At 30.6% G+C, this 16,542-nt stretch overlaps 1 protein-coding gene across 1 annotated transcript in view; it reads left to right on the top strand.

Moving 5' to 3' along the window:
* The window catches only part of EYS (eyes shut homolog), a 1,661,361-nt gene that overhangs the window by 140,705 nt on the left and 1,504,114 nt on the right, over positions 1-16,542 (top strand). Inside the window, exons 7-8 of the mRNA XM_060283543.1 lie at positions 5,109-5,248; positions 12,669-12,832. Of these exons, the coding sequence (XP_060139526.1) occupies positions 5,109-5,248; positions 12,669-12,832 (304 nt within the window). The remainder of the gene's footprint in view (positions 1-5,108; positions 5,249-12,668; positions 12,833-16,542) is intronic.

The raw sequence follows: 16,542 nt of genomic DNA, 5'->3' as shown, positions 1-16,542 counted from the left end.
TATTATTTTATATATTTATTAAGATTTCAATGAAATAAGAACAATGTTTTTATATTCATTTTAAGTTCCACATAGAAAACTAAATAGACAAAGCCAGGTGTACTCTAAAAAAAGCACATGGTGCAGGTTGGTGGGGTAGAGACTTAGCTCTGCCAGATATTAAAGCATATTATAGAGCTTCAATAATGAAAAGCATGGTATTATTGCATTGATAGTCAAAATATATGCAAAATGCAAAGTCCAAAAATAAATCCAAATATGCAGAGAATTTAGCATATAATAGAATTTGCCATGTCAATCTTTAGTATAAATAGGGACTATTCAATATTTGATGCTGAACAACAGAATCATCATCTGGAAAAAAGACTGGTTTGTATCTTAGTAAATACTCTGGGTTAAATTCATATCAATAAAGATTTTATATATAAAAATTGAGATGATAAAAAACTCACAAAAATGTTGATGTATTATTTTATGAACCTGGCTGAGAGAGGTCTTTATAGTTACCAACAAAAGGTAGAAACCACAAAGAAAAGACTGGTAATTTAACTGCATGAAAAGCAAAAATGTCTACCTGTGAAGACTTCGTAGAAGCAAACAACAAAAGAAAATTGTACATGAGGCATAGAAAGTATTACTAAATATTTGAGAAAATGCTTAGCTTTACTTATAATGAGAGCAAATCACATTTTTAAAAGCACCATAAATATATAATTTTTCTCCTATAAGACTGGCAAAACTGAGAGTTTGACAACTTGCTGATTTTATCTATTGATGTTGAAATGGAAAATCACTATAATATCTGAGCAGAGCAATTTTGCAATATTTATCAATACTATAAATGTATATAATTCTTGACCTAGCTTTCCCACCACATGTCCTCATCCACATGATGAGTAATATAGGTGCAAGATTATGCATGGCATCATTGGCTCTTTGAGCAAAAGAGTAAACACAGATATAGAAATGACTGTGTAATACTAGTACTGATTTGACAATCTATGAGATATATGATAAAGGGAAAAGAAAGGAAGGCATGCAATAAGGTAGAATTGTATATGTAATAGGCTATCTTTTGATTCTTTATATTCTACATGGGATCATCTCTCTTAAAGTCTTTTTTTTTTATGTTCTTTGTCTCGGTGTACTGAAATTTCACTATATTGAAACTTTTGAGGATTATATTCTTCTTAAAAAATGAAATATCATTGAAATATTATGTTAGTTTCAGGTGTACAACATAATGGTTCTATATTTGTATATATTGTGAAATGATCACCACAGAAAGTTTAGTTAACATTCATCACGACACATAGTTACATTTTTTTCATGTGATGAGATATTTTAAGATTTACTCTTAACAATTTTCAAATGTACAGTACAGTACCATAAATTATAGTAACCATGTACATTACATCCCCAGGACTTACTTATTTTACAGCTGGAAATTTGTACCTTCTGACCACTATGCCCCATTTCACCTATCCCCCACCCCCCATTTCTGGTAATCACAAATCTGGTTTCATTTTTATTTTTTTTTTAGATTTTTTTCTTTTAGATTCCACATATAAGTAAGATTATACTGTATTTGTCTTTCTCTGTCTGACTTATTTTACTTAGCATAATGCCTTGAGGTCCATTCATGTTGTTGCAAATGGCAAGATTCCACTTTTTTATGGCTGAACAATATATTTATATATTTATATATATATATATAATCCCATTTTATTTATATATATGCATATATACATATATTTTATATATATATATATATATATATATATATATATATATATCTGCCACACCTTCTTTATCCATTCATCCACTGATGGACACTTAGGTAGCTTCCATGTCTTGGCTGTTGTAAATAATGCTGTAGTGAACATGGGGTGCAGATATCTTTCTGAGTTAGTGTTTTTGTTTCTTTTGAATAAAAACCCGGAAGTAGAATTGCTAGATTATATGGTAATTTTATTTTTGATTTTCTTTGAGGAAACTCCATACTGTTTTTCATAGTGGCTGCACCAATTTACATTCCCATGGTTGTATTCTTGTTCATATCTTGCCAATATCTCTTGATAAACCCTTTTATTTGGAAGCATGTCTTTCAATTTTTAGGTAGTCTCAGTATTATGTCACTAAGAATTTTTTTCTGTTTTATTTTTCTGTACCCCTAAGTCCAAAATTTTGATATTGCATCTTCTAAATTGATTCTTTCATTTTCTCATAATCTCTTATTTATTTTCCATTATTTTATTTTTTTATTTTCTACTGTATTCCCCATTTAATATCTCAAAACTAGTGTTGAATTTTTGTTTTATTATATTTGTAATTGTCTAGAGAATTTCAGTTGTCTAAATTGTACATTTTCATGATATTCTGTTGTTTTATATAAGTAAAATAACTTTTCTTATGTCTATAAGACTATTATAGCTTTGATTTGTTTTAATTTTCTTCTGTTCCATTCAGTATCTCAATTTTCTGTAAGTTGAACGATGTTTTGTTCTTTCTCACTTGGAGTCTTTCTGCCAACTTCAGGTGACTCTATTTAGAGGTGAAGACATAAAAAGATTCCCTTTCTCCAAAGAATAAACCTTGAAAATTATTTATTTGTGGGCCTGGGGGAGGCGAGTGAAGAGTCAGTATAATATCCGAATTTGTGATTTGGGAGAGAAGCTGTGTTACTAATCTCCTTGTTTCCAGAACCCATCTCAGTACCACATTCTTGGATATCTTTAAGTTCTGAGCATCTCAAGATTGTCTAGGTAAATGACTTTGTTTTTCATAAACATGCCTTCTAATTAGACTTTTGTGTTTTTTCTGTTCCCATTCTGCTAATTTAGTCCCCACGCCTCCACCATCATTTCAGCTTCTCAAAATTTGTTTTCTCCCCTCTAGTTATCTCACTGCATTAAAGTTTTGTTTTATTTTATTAATTAATTAATTTATTTTGTTACCTCCTTTTAGAAGTCTGGGGAGGAGGAGGCAAAAATATCTCAGTTAAATCCAAATGTTTAATCAGATATATCATTATGGAAAGCTTTGTAAATTGGATAATTTACATAAAATAGATGCATTCCTAGAAAAAATACTTGTTTGGTAAACTGATTCAATAATAAGTATAAAATCTGAATAATCCTACAAGCTCTAAAGTAATTGACTAAAATAGTTTTTAAAAAAAAATCTTTTCACGGGCTTCCCTGGTGGCACAGTGGTTGAGAATCTGCCTGCTAATGCAGGGGACACGGGTTCGAGCCCTGGTCTGGGAGGATCCCACATGCCATGGAGCAACTGGGCCCGTGAGCCACAACTACTGAGCCTGCGCGTCTGGAGCCTGTGCTCCGCAACAAGAGAGGCCGCGACAGTGAGAGGCCCACATACTGCGATGAAGAGTGGCCCCCACTTGCCACAACTAGAGAAAGCCCTTGCACAGAAACGAAGACCCAACACAGCAAAAATAAATAAAATAAATTAATAAACTCCTACCCCCAACATCTAAAAAAAAAAAAAAAGACTAAAAAAAAAATATTTTCACAATGAAGAATACACAAAAAATAGGGTCTCATATCCAAGTTCTCCCAAATACTGAATAAACAGTTAAATGTAATACTATTTTCTTCAGGAAATAAAGGAATTCATTGTACCAGGCTGACATAACCATATTATAGTTATTTTCTCTCAGCACGCTGAAGATATGATTTTTTTTGACATCATTAATTTACTTCTCTTTCTTGTGCCTGATCTTCTGATAATCCTATCCATTGATTATTTTATTACTAATATAGTAATAATATTTTATAATCTTAAGAATACAAGCAGTCAAGTTACACTGGTAAGGCTGAAAATAGTTTGAAACATTCTGCATGGCTTCCTAGTTTCTTCCTTTTTTTCCCAGAGTGATAGGTGAGATTTCTAAATGAGGTCTGCACACAGCAGGGAGATTTCAGCTTGTGAACCCTCTCTATTTATAATTCATCTGTACTTTGCATAATTTAGATGATATTTTGCAAGAAGTCATGTCTCACGAATTGTAGGTTTGTAAATTAGAAACAATTCTAAAATAGGGCTATCAGCTAGAGGGTTTTGTAGATAAATACTATCTCCCTAAGAAATATTTTAGTCTCCTTTATAGGAGGTTTAGTTATATTCACAAGGAGATTGTATCAGGTTCCCCATGTTCTTTCATTACCTGGAAATGTTACATCCACTAATGAAAGATAAGAAGTGCTCAGCTCGACTAAATTAACTCCTTTCTCCCCACAATTCTAGGATTTCCATTTGGGTTTTTGCTTTTTTTCACAGTTTCTAAATCTCTCATTCCATAATTCCAAATCTGTTTACCAGTTATATTCATCTTTTCCTATAGATACTTCAACACATTTACCACAGATATTGTACAGTCTTAGTATAATTCTAAGTCTGGGTTATCTGTGTGTCTGCTTCTATATGTCACATTACTTTGCTTTTTAACAATTTCATTCTTTATTGTGTCACAGATATTATCTTTAACATCAGAGCATGAAGTAGCTGCATTATATATGTATATGTATAAATGTGTTTATGTATGTCTATACCTACGTATACACACACACACACACACACACACACACACACACACACACACACACTTATATTCCCTGACTTTCTTCCTTCTTGTCAGGAACCTAGGATAAGGTACTGGCCATTTTTCTATTATAAATATTTTAAGGAATTTTTCCAAATTTCTTTTGAAATTGTTCCCTGTACGACTACAATAGATAAAGAGCAAACATTTTTTGTGTAAAATGTATTGTTTATCATCATTACATTATTTTTATAAATATTAATTGGAAGTTTATTTGGCATTTGATTGTTTTTTAAATAGCATGGCCTGGAAACTGTGTCTTATTCTCTTGCTGTATTTCTTAGTCCATTTTTTAAATGAGAGGGTTGGGCCTTATTCTGTTTTAGGTCTCTTTTAAATCTAATATTCTACAAACGTAGAAGCTTATTTTGTGTAAGTGTTGCCAAATTGCATTTATCAAGTAATGTGACAACTGCCTTTAATAATTCAATGTGAATTCAAGTGTGTGAAAGGTTATTTAATGTTTCATCTCTTTGTTTGTAAGGATCAGAAGGTGAAAATCATGAAGTGGTTACTGGCAGCTACTTCTTTCTCGCTTGCAGCTGCATGGAAGGTGCTGTCAGTCTGAACCGATCCAAAACCCTTGGTCATGTGTGTTGGTTCCTACGTGAAGGAACAAGGAAGGTGAGGTACATTTCTGTAGTAGCTTCTTATTGCCTCTTTAACTCATAATTGTCTGAAAAATGCTAAAAATGTGAAGCTTGCAAATTCAATGTTCGAGATGTGCATAGCTTAAATATAACTTCATAAATTCTCAACAATGTACTTGGAAATCTTTTTACGTCTTATATTTATAATATAGAGAGGTAGTAAAGAGTTTTAAGAATCACTTTATTCCTAGTCTTCTGTCTCCTATTTATGTTATAACTTACAGACTGATTTAAAGACAGTCAAACACAGATGTGATAATGCCACTTTTTTGTTTAAAGATTGTAAATAACTACCCTTGTCTTTGGAATGTAGTTAAATCTCTGGAAGATTTCTAGTCTCTGGTCAGTCTTACCACTAACAACTGTGGGACTTAAGGCAAAGATACAAAGAATGGCCCTCTTTTTCCCAATCTTACCTCTACCATGTACAAAATAGATATTTCTAAACAACACAACAGGAAAAAAAATAGAATTTTAATTTTAAGTAGATAAGGAACTTCTTGTCAAAATGATTAAGGAGTTTTCCAAAAAGTTTAGAGAGTTATCCTAATATTTGTAACCTCTCTTGTCTGGACACAACCTAATTTGGTCATTTTATATAAATAAAAACCAAATTGTAATTTTCTGTTTGGTGTATCATTCATACAAAATTTTCAGTAAAGATTTTTAAGCTCTTTTCATTATAAATAAATCCATTAATATTGAGCAACTTTATAAAAAATAATGCAAGTTTTTTTGTACATAAAATACAACCATCTAGAGAGGCATTGCAAATACAGGCAAACAGACTTCAAACTCTTCAGAACTTTTAATTTCACGTATGCCCTCAAGTATATTTTTCATTATGTTTTTAAAATTCATGAACATATGTATTAAGCTTAATATACTTTTTCACATGTGTATTTAGCTAAGTACAGATACACAACTATGCACATAGATGATTAAGTTTTTATCTTTAAGAAACATTTGACTTATCAGCATATTAAAAAACAATATATATTATATTAATTTAAATAAGTAACTGTTTTAGGAAACAAGCAAATCACATATTATCTTATATACATATTTCTATTTCTCTGTATTTTTTAAAAATAATTACCAACTTTAAATAAAGTAATGAACATTTGCTGTTTTAGACTTAATAGAAAACACAGAGAGAGCAATCCAATAATTTTTAGCTATTTTATTTTTTCATGAGCACCCATTTTATAACACTTTATCAACTTTTTTGTTAGTCAAAATAAACATAAATATACCTATATAAACATAAATATACATCAGTTAATGACATGTGCACATTTTAATTTCCATTCTATAAGAAAAACGGTAATTTAAAACTATATTTAGAGATCAATATTTGTTTATTTTTCTTACTTAAAAATTATTAAGGTATCCAAAGATAATTTATTAATTCAATTTAGTATCAGTGTAAGGTCTTCCAAAGATTTGGAAATTGTAATTTACAATATCATGTTAAGTTCTTATAATTTTCAGTATCATCAATAAAACACTCCAGTACATCAGTGTAGTAGAGTCAGTGAAAATGAATTAGATTTAACAGTTTAAATTATATTCATTATTAAAATTTCAAAGAATAAATACAATTTCAATTACATCAAATTCATATTTTTATAATTATAAACAATCTAGGGAAACAATAATAGAACACTTTTTTAAAAGTTAAATTGTTCTAATTTGCCTAAGGAGTCTTTTAGTTATTGGTAAATTACATAAGATTTATTTTTAATATAAATAAACCTCTGTGATCACATATTTAAAAAAATCAAGACTTCTGAGTTCATGCCGGAACTCTAAGCTCCTAGTGCTCTATTCATCTAAAAGACTAATTAAATTACCTGCACACACAGGTACACTTTTTCTGCTTTGTTAAATTTTTGACAAAAGGAAAACACAAATATAACACAGTTAAACATTTTCTTCTCCTTGTATTTTTGACTGTGTGAACAATAGTCCTAGAATGTACATATAATTATAGAAAATTATTTATGATCAATTAATTTAAAATTTTCCTAAGAAAAACAAGGAAGAAACAACAAAAAAGAAGAAGTGAAGGAAAGCTAGCTTCAGACAGATATACAGTCATGATTGTTAAAAGTTAACTATCTTCAGGACTTCCCTGGTGGTCCAGTGATAACGAATCTACTTTCCAATGCATGCAGGGGGCCTGGGTTCAATCCCTGGTCAGGGAACTAAAATCCCACATTCCGTGGGGCAAATAATTCCACACCCCACAACTACTGAGCTCGTGCACCTCAACAAGAGAACCCATGTGCCGCAAACTACAGAGCCCATGCACCCTGGAACCCACATGCCACAACTAGAGAGAAGTCCACATGCCACAATGAAGAGCCCACACCACAAATAAAGATCCTGCATGACTCAGTGAAGATCCTGCATGCTGCAACTAAGACCTGACACATTCCTGTGCATTAAACACTAATCTCTCTGTTAGACATGGGAGACACAGATCCCAAGACCTTTTCCCTTTTTGTTCTAATGCATCTGTCAAGTGGACAATCTTGTTCATGTCAGAATTCCCCCAGAGTGACCACTGCAATTGTAGGTTGTCCTTGAGAAATTATAACAATGAGAGATGCCCATGACTTACAACAGGAAGGGGGGATTGTTTGTGTTAAGGCCAGAGACACCAGATGGACCCCAGAAAACATATCAGGCATCTGTGCAGTGTTACATCTCCAGAACCTGCCAGAGAAGCTGGTCCCAGCTCAGTGCCAAAAAAACTTTGAAGACTTTGAAAAGGTGACTCAAGGAATATTCTGTTCACGGAATGTAGACTGATGTGACCATCTGAAATCATCACTCATTTACGTCATGTAGATGATGATGTTACAGGACCTAACCATACTCTCACAGATTCCCCAGAGGAAGTGATGTTGACAGAGAGAGATTTCATCTCTTTAGATCCAATTGGAATACATAATCAAAAAATTCCTAAAATGTACCTGTATGTACCTATGTTACTGTCGTAGTAGGAGAGAAGAAAATCCAGTGTTCTCAGATCAGGGTACTGTTTGCAGTCTAGAGTACTGAGCTTTGATAATGAGGCTATTTTAATTGGATCCTTGCAGAATGTTGTGTTTGTTCACTGTTGACCCTCCAAAAGACCACCAAACAATTCTGTTAAGGGCATAATTAGCAAACACAGAAGGTCTAGCCTACTCACAGAGGAAAACACTTGCAAACTCAGGAATAACTCAGTGTACACCACACATCTCATTGGTCAGTCTCTTACTTAATTTTCTCCAGTACTGTTCCACTAGCTCATGCCAGTACTTAAAAACATACATGTGTATTGTCTCAGCAGAGTTGAGTTCCATCTCTCTTCTATTGCAATGGTCATGAATAGAGTCTTTCTTGCCTGTTTAACTTTGTCCAGTGCAATTTTTACTTGATTAATACTCTTCTAAGAATCCAAGTTTCTGCATATTATGATAAAGAAAAGTCGCTCAGTCCTATCCCTGAACTCTCTTTGCATATCTATTTAGTTAACAAGGGCAAAAAAATGGTAAAATATGTGTCATATATTAGGCCTTAGAGTTTCTCCCCATTAGATCCCTTTGCTGAGTGACTTTACTAATATAATGTGTAAATGACAAAATAATTTATAGAAACATACAAGATATTCCATGAAATGACAGCAAATTTAAATAAAGTTGTTTACTTGCATATGAAAAACATTTTTCAAAAGTATGTTGTAAATATTATACATGTAGCTTCTATCCAGCAGAAGTTAATTTTTTGTAGTAATATTCTGTAATATATATGCATCAGGAGTAATGAATTTCCAGAAAAAGGAATTCTGGAAGTTTTGTTTTCCCTCTATTCTCCTTGTAAAGGAAAGATCATCCACAAGCTAGATTTAAAATTTTATTACATTTCTGCCTCAAATAAAAAGTTTTAATATTAAGAATAAAATAAAATATCATTCCATTTTTGTGTATTTTTTAATGATGGCATTTTGTACAATGACACAAGTTAATAATTGATTATAATATAATTATTAATTACAAATATCATAATACAATTATAATTGCTAATGTAACTTTTATTATATGTAGTATTATGTATAACCACTGAGTTTTCCAGGGTAATTTATATTTGTAGTTATAGGTTTTACTCTAATCATAGGCATACATGAGTAGATCTCAACCTTTTTTTGCTCAAAATGCTCATTGAAAATCTGATGAAAGTTGGAAACAGTTCCCTCACGATAGCTTATGTACACACAAGCACACTGTTTTTCATAAAATTTCAGAGGGTTAATGGACTCCTTTTAAGTAGATTCCTTGATTTTTTATATTGAAAAACCGAAAAATCTTTCCCCTACATGTGAAAGATTGATTCAACCCAGTAAGTATCCACTGATAGAGTTTATTGTCTTATAAGTTTTTCTGAGAGATCTCTTCTTATCTCTAAGTTTAATTATAGAAAGCTAAAACTCTGGTAGAAGACTAGGCTATGAATAGATAAGAAACCCCATTGAAATACCAAGTTAAATATTTCTTAGTGCCAGCAACTACTTAATGGTTTTTAGATACAGTAAAGAATTGCAGTAAAGAATTCACTACCATCAGCATATGATGAAAGCATTTAACAAAGCTTTAAATGCAATTTAGGTGTTCATATCACAATTTTTAGACAAAGGATAGTGTGGTTTTTGGTACATAGTTGAGGAAATTAGACACGTTTTCATTTGGTTCTTTCAGTTTTTCTTAAATCCTAGTAATAAATTATTTTGAAAATAAACCAAAAAGGAAGGCATATAATTATAGGAAATACTAGTTTGCTATAGTCTGAATTCTGCACTATTATTTTTTGTTGTTAAAACATTGTTTTGTCATGATTTTTTTGTGTATTAGTGGCCTAGATTTCTAATAACTAAATATACAATGATTCTTTAGTGTATGACATTTTTCTCTCCAGCATAAAATAGCAAATTATGAAGTTTTTTGTGTTTTTCAGTATAAATCAAAAATTAAGCTTACATGAAGCCTCACAGATTCTAAGCTTTGAGCGTGATTAGCTGGTAATATCTACTTTTTTTTCTTGTGTTTATTGAATCATCCCAAACTATATTGAAAACATGCAAACAAACAAAATTTCTGTATTTACCCAGTACCTGGGAAGCATTGCTCTTTTCCAAGTTTTCATGGACTAACTGGATGTATCTGTATACTCTTGACCAGACCAGGAAACAAGAAAAACAATCAAACAGGAAAGATAGGGCAGCTGTTACAGGTGGGGCAGTGAGTGTCAGAGCTGCGGTAACAGACAGAGGGTTAGAGTCTGAGTCACAGGAAGCAGATAACCACCCAAAGTGGCTCTCTCCTGAGGGGTCACAGTGGACAGTGCAGCCTGGGTCTCGTCTACTTATTTGAAAACCCATATAATTTCCTCGCTACAAGCAGACTGTACATACAGTTTAACAGGACTGTGCATGCTACAGTACAATAATACTAATACCTCACAAAATAAAAAAAAACTTATACCAAGAAATCAAGAAAACATATTGTGTGTATGTGTACAGAACATAAGCCAAATTAGATTTTAGAATAAGACTAATTAAATTATATTCCTTTTAGAATTAAAGCAAATCAACTAAGAGGACTTCCAAGGTAAATGGGATAATGGAAGAAGATAATGGAAAATTTAAATATAAATCCAAAATTTCCAATACAATCTCTACAAGACAGTACAGACAAACAGGGAGAAAAAACACAACCATTAATTACTGGTGTTTATGTATATGTTACTTATGAGTAATTGAAGTTTTAGTGCTTTGTATTTGCTAGTTGTGTTGAAAGTGAAGAATTTACATATTGTATTTTTATATAGTGTATTAGAAGAATTGGCAAAATTTCAATAAAATTTACAGGTTACAAAATATAGTATTAAAATCAAAGTTAATTTCTTAACTTTGATAATACTACTGAAGTAATGAAAAAGTATAATCCTTGTTTTTATAAGAATATACATTAAAGTAATTGAGGATAAAATGCAATACAATCACAAATTTCAGAAAATAAAATTAATAATATGAATATATATGTATGTACAGATGTATATAAACATATATTACATATATACATATATATAATGTACACATATATATGGAGAGAGAGAATAATAAAATAGTGTCATTAAATGCTAATATCTGGTGTTTTATATGTAAGAGCTTATTTAACTTTGTAAACCAATTATAACAATTTTCCTTTAATTTAAGAAACTTTACAGCAAATATACTCTGTATGTAGGAATGATTAGGCACTCAGTAAGGGATAAGGATTTTCTGAAGTACAAACACATAGAGAAAACATGTAAATTCAATTATAATACTTTAGTCATTGATTAAGTGTAAATAGCTTTTGAAAAACACCTCATCTGTCCATGTCAAAGACCTGTTCTCCTTCCTAGTGGAGTTAGAATTCTTAATTGACTTCAGCTCCGAATAAAAAAATGGAAAACAGATTCTCATCTAATGCTTACCCAACAGAGACTAGAACTCTATAAATAATTAATTTGTCATTAAAGGATCACACTGCAAAACCAAATTCCTAATTGTATTGCTACTGATAGGAAATAACTTAATGGACTTAAAAAAAAACATAAAGAAAACATGGAAATATTCAGAGGAAATTTTTTTTTTAAAGTTATCAAAGTTCTACTGTGTTTTGAACTCTCTTCTGAGACCTAGGAAAGGATATGCTTGAGTTTAAGCATTCCATAAGATGTGCACTTCTCTGGTGACAAAGTTTGCCTAATTCTTTCAAGTAAATCTATAGGGCATATCTGTGTAAGATCTCTAAAAATAGTTAAAGTGGTAATTTTTTTAAGACTAGGTATAATTATGACTTCCACGCAAATATAAAATAAAGTGTTAAAATTTTACTTAATTAATTTTTCATAAGGGATGCAATAAAATGTTACAGTCAGTTCAAAGGCAGATCCAAATACCTCACTCAAGGAGAAAAAGCTATTTAGTGATAAAGGAAACAGGTTTTCCATGGATATGGTTCTCAATATAATGTTATTTCTACCATAACAGTTAACAGTTTAGCAATGTCTATAAAATTTTGAATAAATAAAAGCTTAAAAAATTTCTACAACTTTATAGTGGATATTGATCTATGTAACTTTTTACAATTTATGTATTACTGTTATAATTTGAGAATGAAATGAATTTGACTGTTGAGAACAATTTTAATATAAATTAAAAGTGAATATATTTTATCCTTGCTAAAAGAACACATGAATTTAATACATAGGGAAAATAAGAAATTCAAACAGAAATAATTGTAATATTTTAGTATATAATGGACAATTACAAAATTCTTATTTCTTATTTTTTATAGATATGTGCAAATGGATGTAGTTGGTTGATTAAAGAAGATGATAAGGGATATTGGTGCCTATGTACTTCCACATGGTTTTGCAAAATGTGTCTGGAAAACACAACTGACTATGAAGGAAGTAGGTGTCAACAAGTTATTTATGAAGAGGAAATTAATATATCCAGGTATTTTATTCATCATTTCAACAAAGAATATCACCTACTTATCAAAATATTTTAATTATACTGATAAGCCATGATTGAAATATTTAATAATATTTAATAGTATTTATTTTTGTTTAAAATTGTATTCATGCATCAAACATATGTAGTTATTATATGTTATGCAATGTGTATTATATATTATAAATAACAATAGAACAAAAATGAGGGTGATAAAGAATAGGCTTATATGGAAATAATTTTATCACATTAAAATTAAGTTTGTATCTGAGGGAAATTAAATCTGTGACAGGTTCTGATATGTTAAGATGTATATGGTAATCTGCAGAGCAACTATTAAGAAAATAACTAAAGCAGTACAGTAAAATAGCATTACAGGTATTAAAATTTTTCCCTCAAAAATATTTTCTTAATACAGAAGGAAGCGGTATCAGAAGAATAGAGGTTTAAAAAAGGCATAAAATGTCTGCAAAACAAAAAAGGAAATGGCAGACATAATTCCAACTATATCAATAATAACATTACAATCAAGTGGATTAAAAATCCAATGAAAAGGAGAGATTTTTCAGACAAGATAATTTCTAGATATATACAAGTGTATACTGTCTATAGGAGACATACTCTACATTTAAATATACAAACAGATTGAAAGTAAAATGTTGAGAAAAGATATATTGTTCAAACAACAACCATAGAAAGTTGGAATTTCTATATTAATATCAAAACAATAGACTCGAAAAGATGTTCATTAGAGAAAAGGAACATTTTATAATGATAAAAGAGTCAATCCATCAGAATATGTAGCAATTATAAACATATGCACCTAACAACAGAGACCCAAAATGCATGAAATAAAAACTGACTGAATTGAAGGGAGAAATAGCCAATTCAACAAGAATAGCTGAAGACTCCATTTCTGCACTTTCAGTGGTGGACACAACACTTGGCAGGAGAACGTCAAGTCTACAGAACATTGGAATGACATTATAAATCAAGTAGAATGAGTAGATAAACACTCCAGTCAACAACAGCAGAATAACATTATGCTCAAATGCACATGGAACATTTTCCAAGATAGATTATTTACTAATACAAGCTGCAATATATTTTAAAATAGTGAAATTTTTAATAAGTATGTTTTCTGACCACCCTGAAATGAGATTAGAAATCAAAAACAATTTGATAAATTCACAAAAATGTGATCATTAACACAATTCATATAAGTCAGTTAATCAAAAATAAATCAAAATAGAAGAAAATCAATTGAGATTAATTAAAATGAAGACACAACATGTCAAAACCCATGTGATGTAGGTGATGCAGTGCTTAGAATATAAATTATAGCTGTAAAAATCAAGGACAATCTCAATCAATATCCTAAACTTCTAATTTAACATGATGGAAAATGTAGAAAGGAAGGAAATCATAAACTGTAGAGTGAAATGAATTAAATAGAGTATAGATAAAGAAGAGAGAATATCAACAAAACCAACGTCTATCCATTGAAATGATTAACAAAATGAATAATCCTTATCTATACTAAGACAGAGAGAATAATCAAATTACTAAAATTAGGAATGATAAAGAGAGTATTATTTCTGAAATTACAGAAAGGAAAAGGATTATAAGGAAACATAATGAACAGTTGTATATCCAAAAATCTAGGTAACTATGAAGAAATGGAGACATTCCTAGAAAAACAAAAACTATTGAAACTCACTCCAGAAGAAACAGAAAATCTAAATAGATTTTTTTTAAGTGAAAAGTTTGAATTATGAATTCAATGAACAAACAAAAGATTCACACTAAAAAATATCCAGGACTAAATAGCTTCACTGGGGAATACTTGAAACATGTAAAGCAGATATAATAGAAATTATTAACTGTTCTAAAAATAAACGAGGGAACATTTCTCAACTCATTCTATGAGGCCAGTGTTACATTGATAACAAAATCAAAGACATCACAAGAAAGTAAAACTACAGACCAGTATGTCTAATTAATCTGAACACAAAAACCCTCAACACAATTGTATGCAGCAGATCCAGTAACATATAACAAAGATTATACCCCATGACCACGTGGGATTCATCACAGAAGTGCAAAGTTGATTTAACTTTCTAAAATCAATTAATGTAATATGTCATGTCAATTTAATAAAGGTGAAAAAGAAGACATATGATAATTTCAATAGATGCAGAGGAAAAAGGCATTTGACAGAATCCAACACCCCTTCATGATAAAAAGAAAAATGAAGATACAATGGAACTTCTTCCTTCAAACTAATAAGAAATTAAAAAAGAGAGAGACAAAACACAACTAACTTATTTAATGACAAAATAATGGAAATGAAAATTAAAAACCAGATAATACTTTATACCCTCTATTATCAATAACATGATCAAAAAGAAAGATTAATAGAAAATACTGGTGTTGGTGAGGATTTGGAGAAATTGGAACCCTCGTATGCTGCTGTTGGTATATAAAATGGTGCATGCAGGTACTTTGAAAAGGGGAGTTATAGATTTCCATAAAACCCAGCAATTACTAGTAGATACTCAAAAAAATGAAAATATGTTTCTATACAAAAACTTCTACATTAAAGTTTGTAAAGTTTTATTCATAATAGTCAAAAATTTGATACAGCCCAAATGTTTATCAAGTGATGATAAATGGAAAATAAAATGCATTACATTCATGAAATGGAATATTACCAAGCAATAAAAAGTAATGAATTCCTAATACATACCACAACGTGAACGAACCTTGAAAACATGCTGTGGTAAAGAAGTCAGTCACAAATGACACAAGTACAGATCAATAAATATTTGTTTTAAAAAACAATTATTTTTCAGGATCTTTTTTTTATAAAAAATATCCTTTATTCTGTAATATAAATGCATTTTTTCTGTGTTTCGCTCTGTTTATGGTAACAGAAATTTACCATAATTTAATGAGAATACACAGCGTTCTTTAGTAGAGGGTAATGGGGAAATGGCTTACTATTAGATCATAGATAAAACTGAATTGCAACCTTATACTTTATTTGGGATCAGATTCTGAATGTGTTCAGAGACCTAAAGTTAAAAGGAAAAACAAAAATATGATGTAACTGAAAGAAATGTAGAAAAATATCTCCATGATTTTGAAATGGAGAACTTTTAAAATTACACTATTGATACAATGAAGTATCACCTCACACTGATCAGAATGGCTATCATCAAAAAATCTGCAAACAATAAATGCTGGAGAGGGTGTGGAGGAAAGGAAACCCTCCTACACTGTTGGTGGGAATGTAAATTGGTACAGTCACTATGGAGAACAGTATGGAAGTTCCTTAAAAAACAAAAATAAAACTACCATATTACCCAGCACTCTTACTCCTAGGCATATATCTAGAAAAAAACATAATTCAAAAAGATACATGCACCCCAGTGTTCATTTCAGCACTATTTACAATAACCAGGACATGAAAGCAACCTAAATGTCCATTAAAAGAGGAATGGATAAAGATGTGGAACATATATACAGTGAAATATTACTCAGCCATTAAAAAGAACAAAATAATGTCATTTGCAGCAACGTGGATGGACTTAGAGATTGTCATACTGAGTGAAGTAAATCAGACACAGAAAGACAAATATCATATGCTATCACTTATATGTGGAATCTAAAAAAAGGGTACAAATGAACTTATTTACAAAACAGAAGTA

Source organism: Globicephala melas, chromosome 14, assembly GCF_963455315.2.
Source record: "Globicephala melas chromosome 14, mGloMel1.2, whole genome shotgun sequence".
In the NCBI taxonomy this organism is placed as follows: Eukaryota; Metazoa; Chordata; class Mammalia; order Artiodactyla; family Delphinidae; genus Globicephala; species Globicephala melas.
This window is presented reverse-complemented; position numbering and strand designations above follow the sequence as displayed.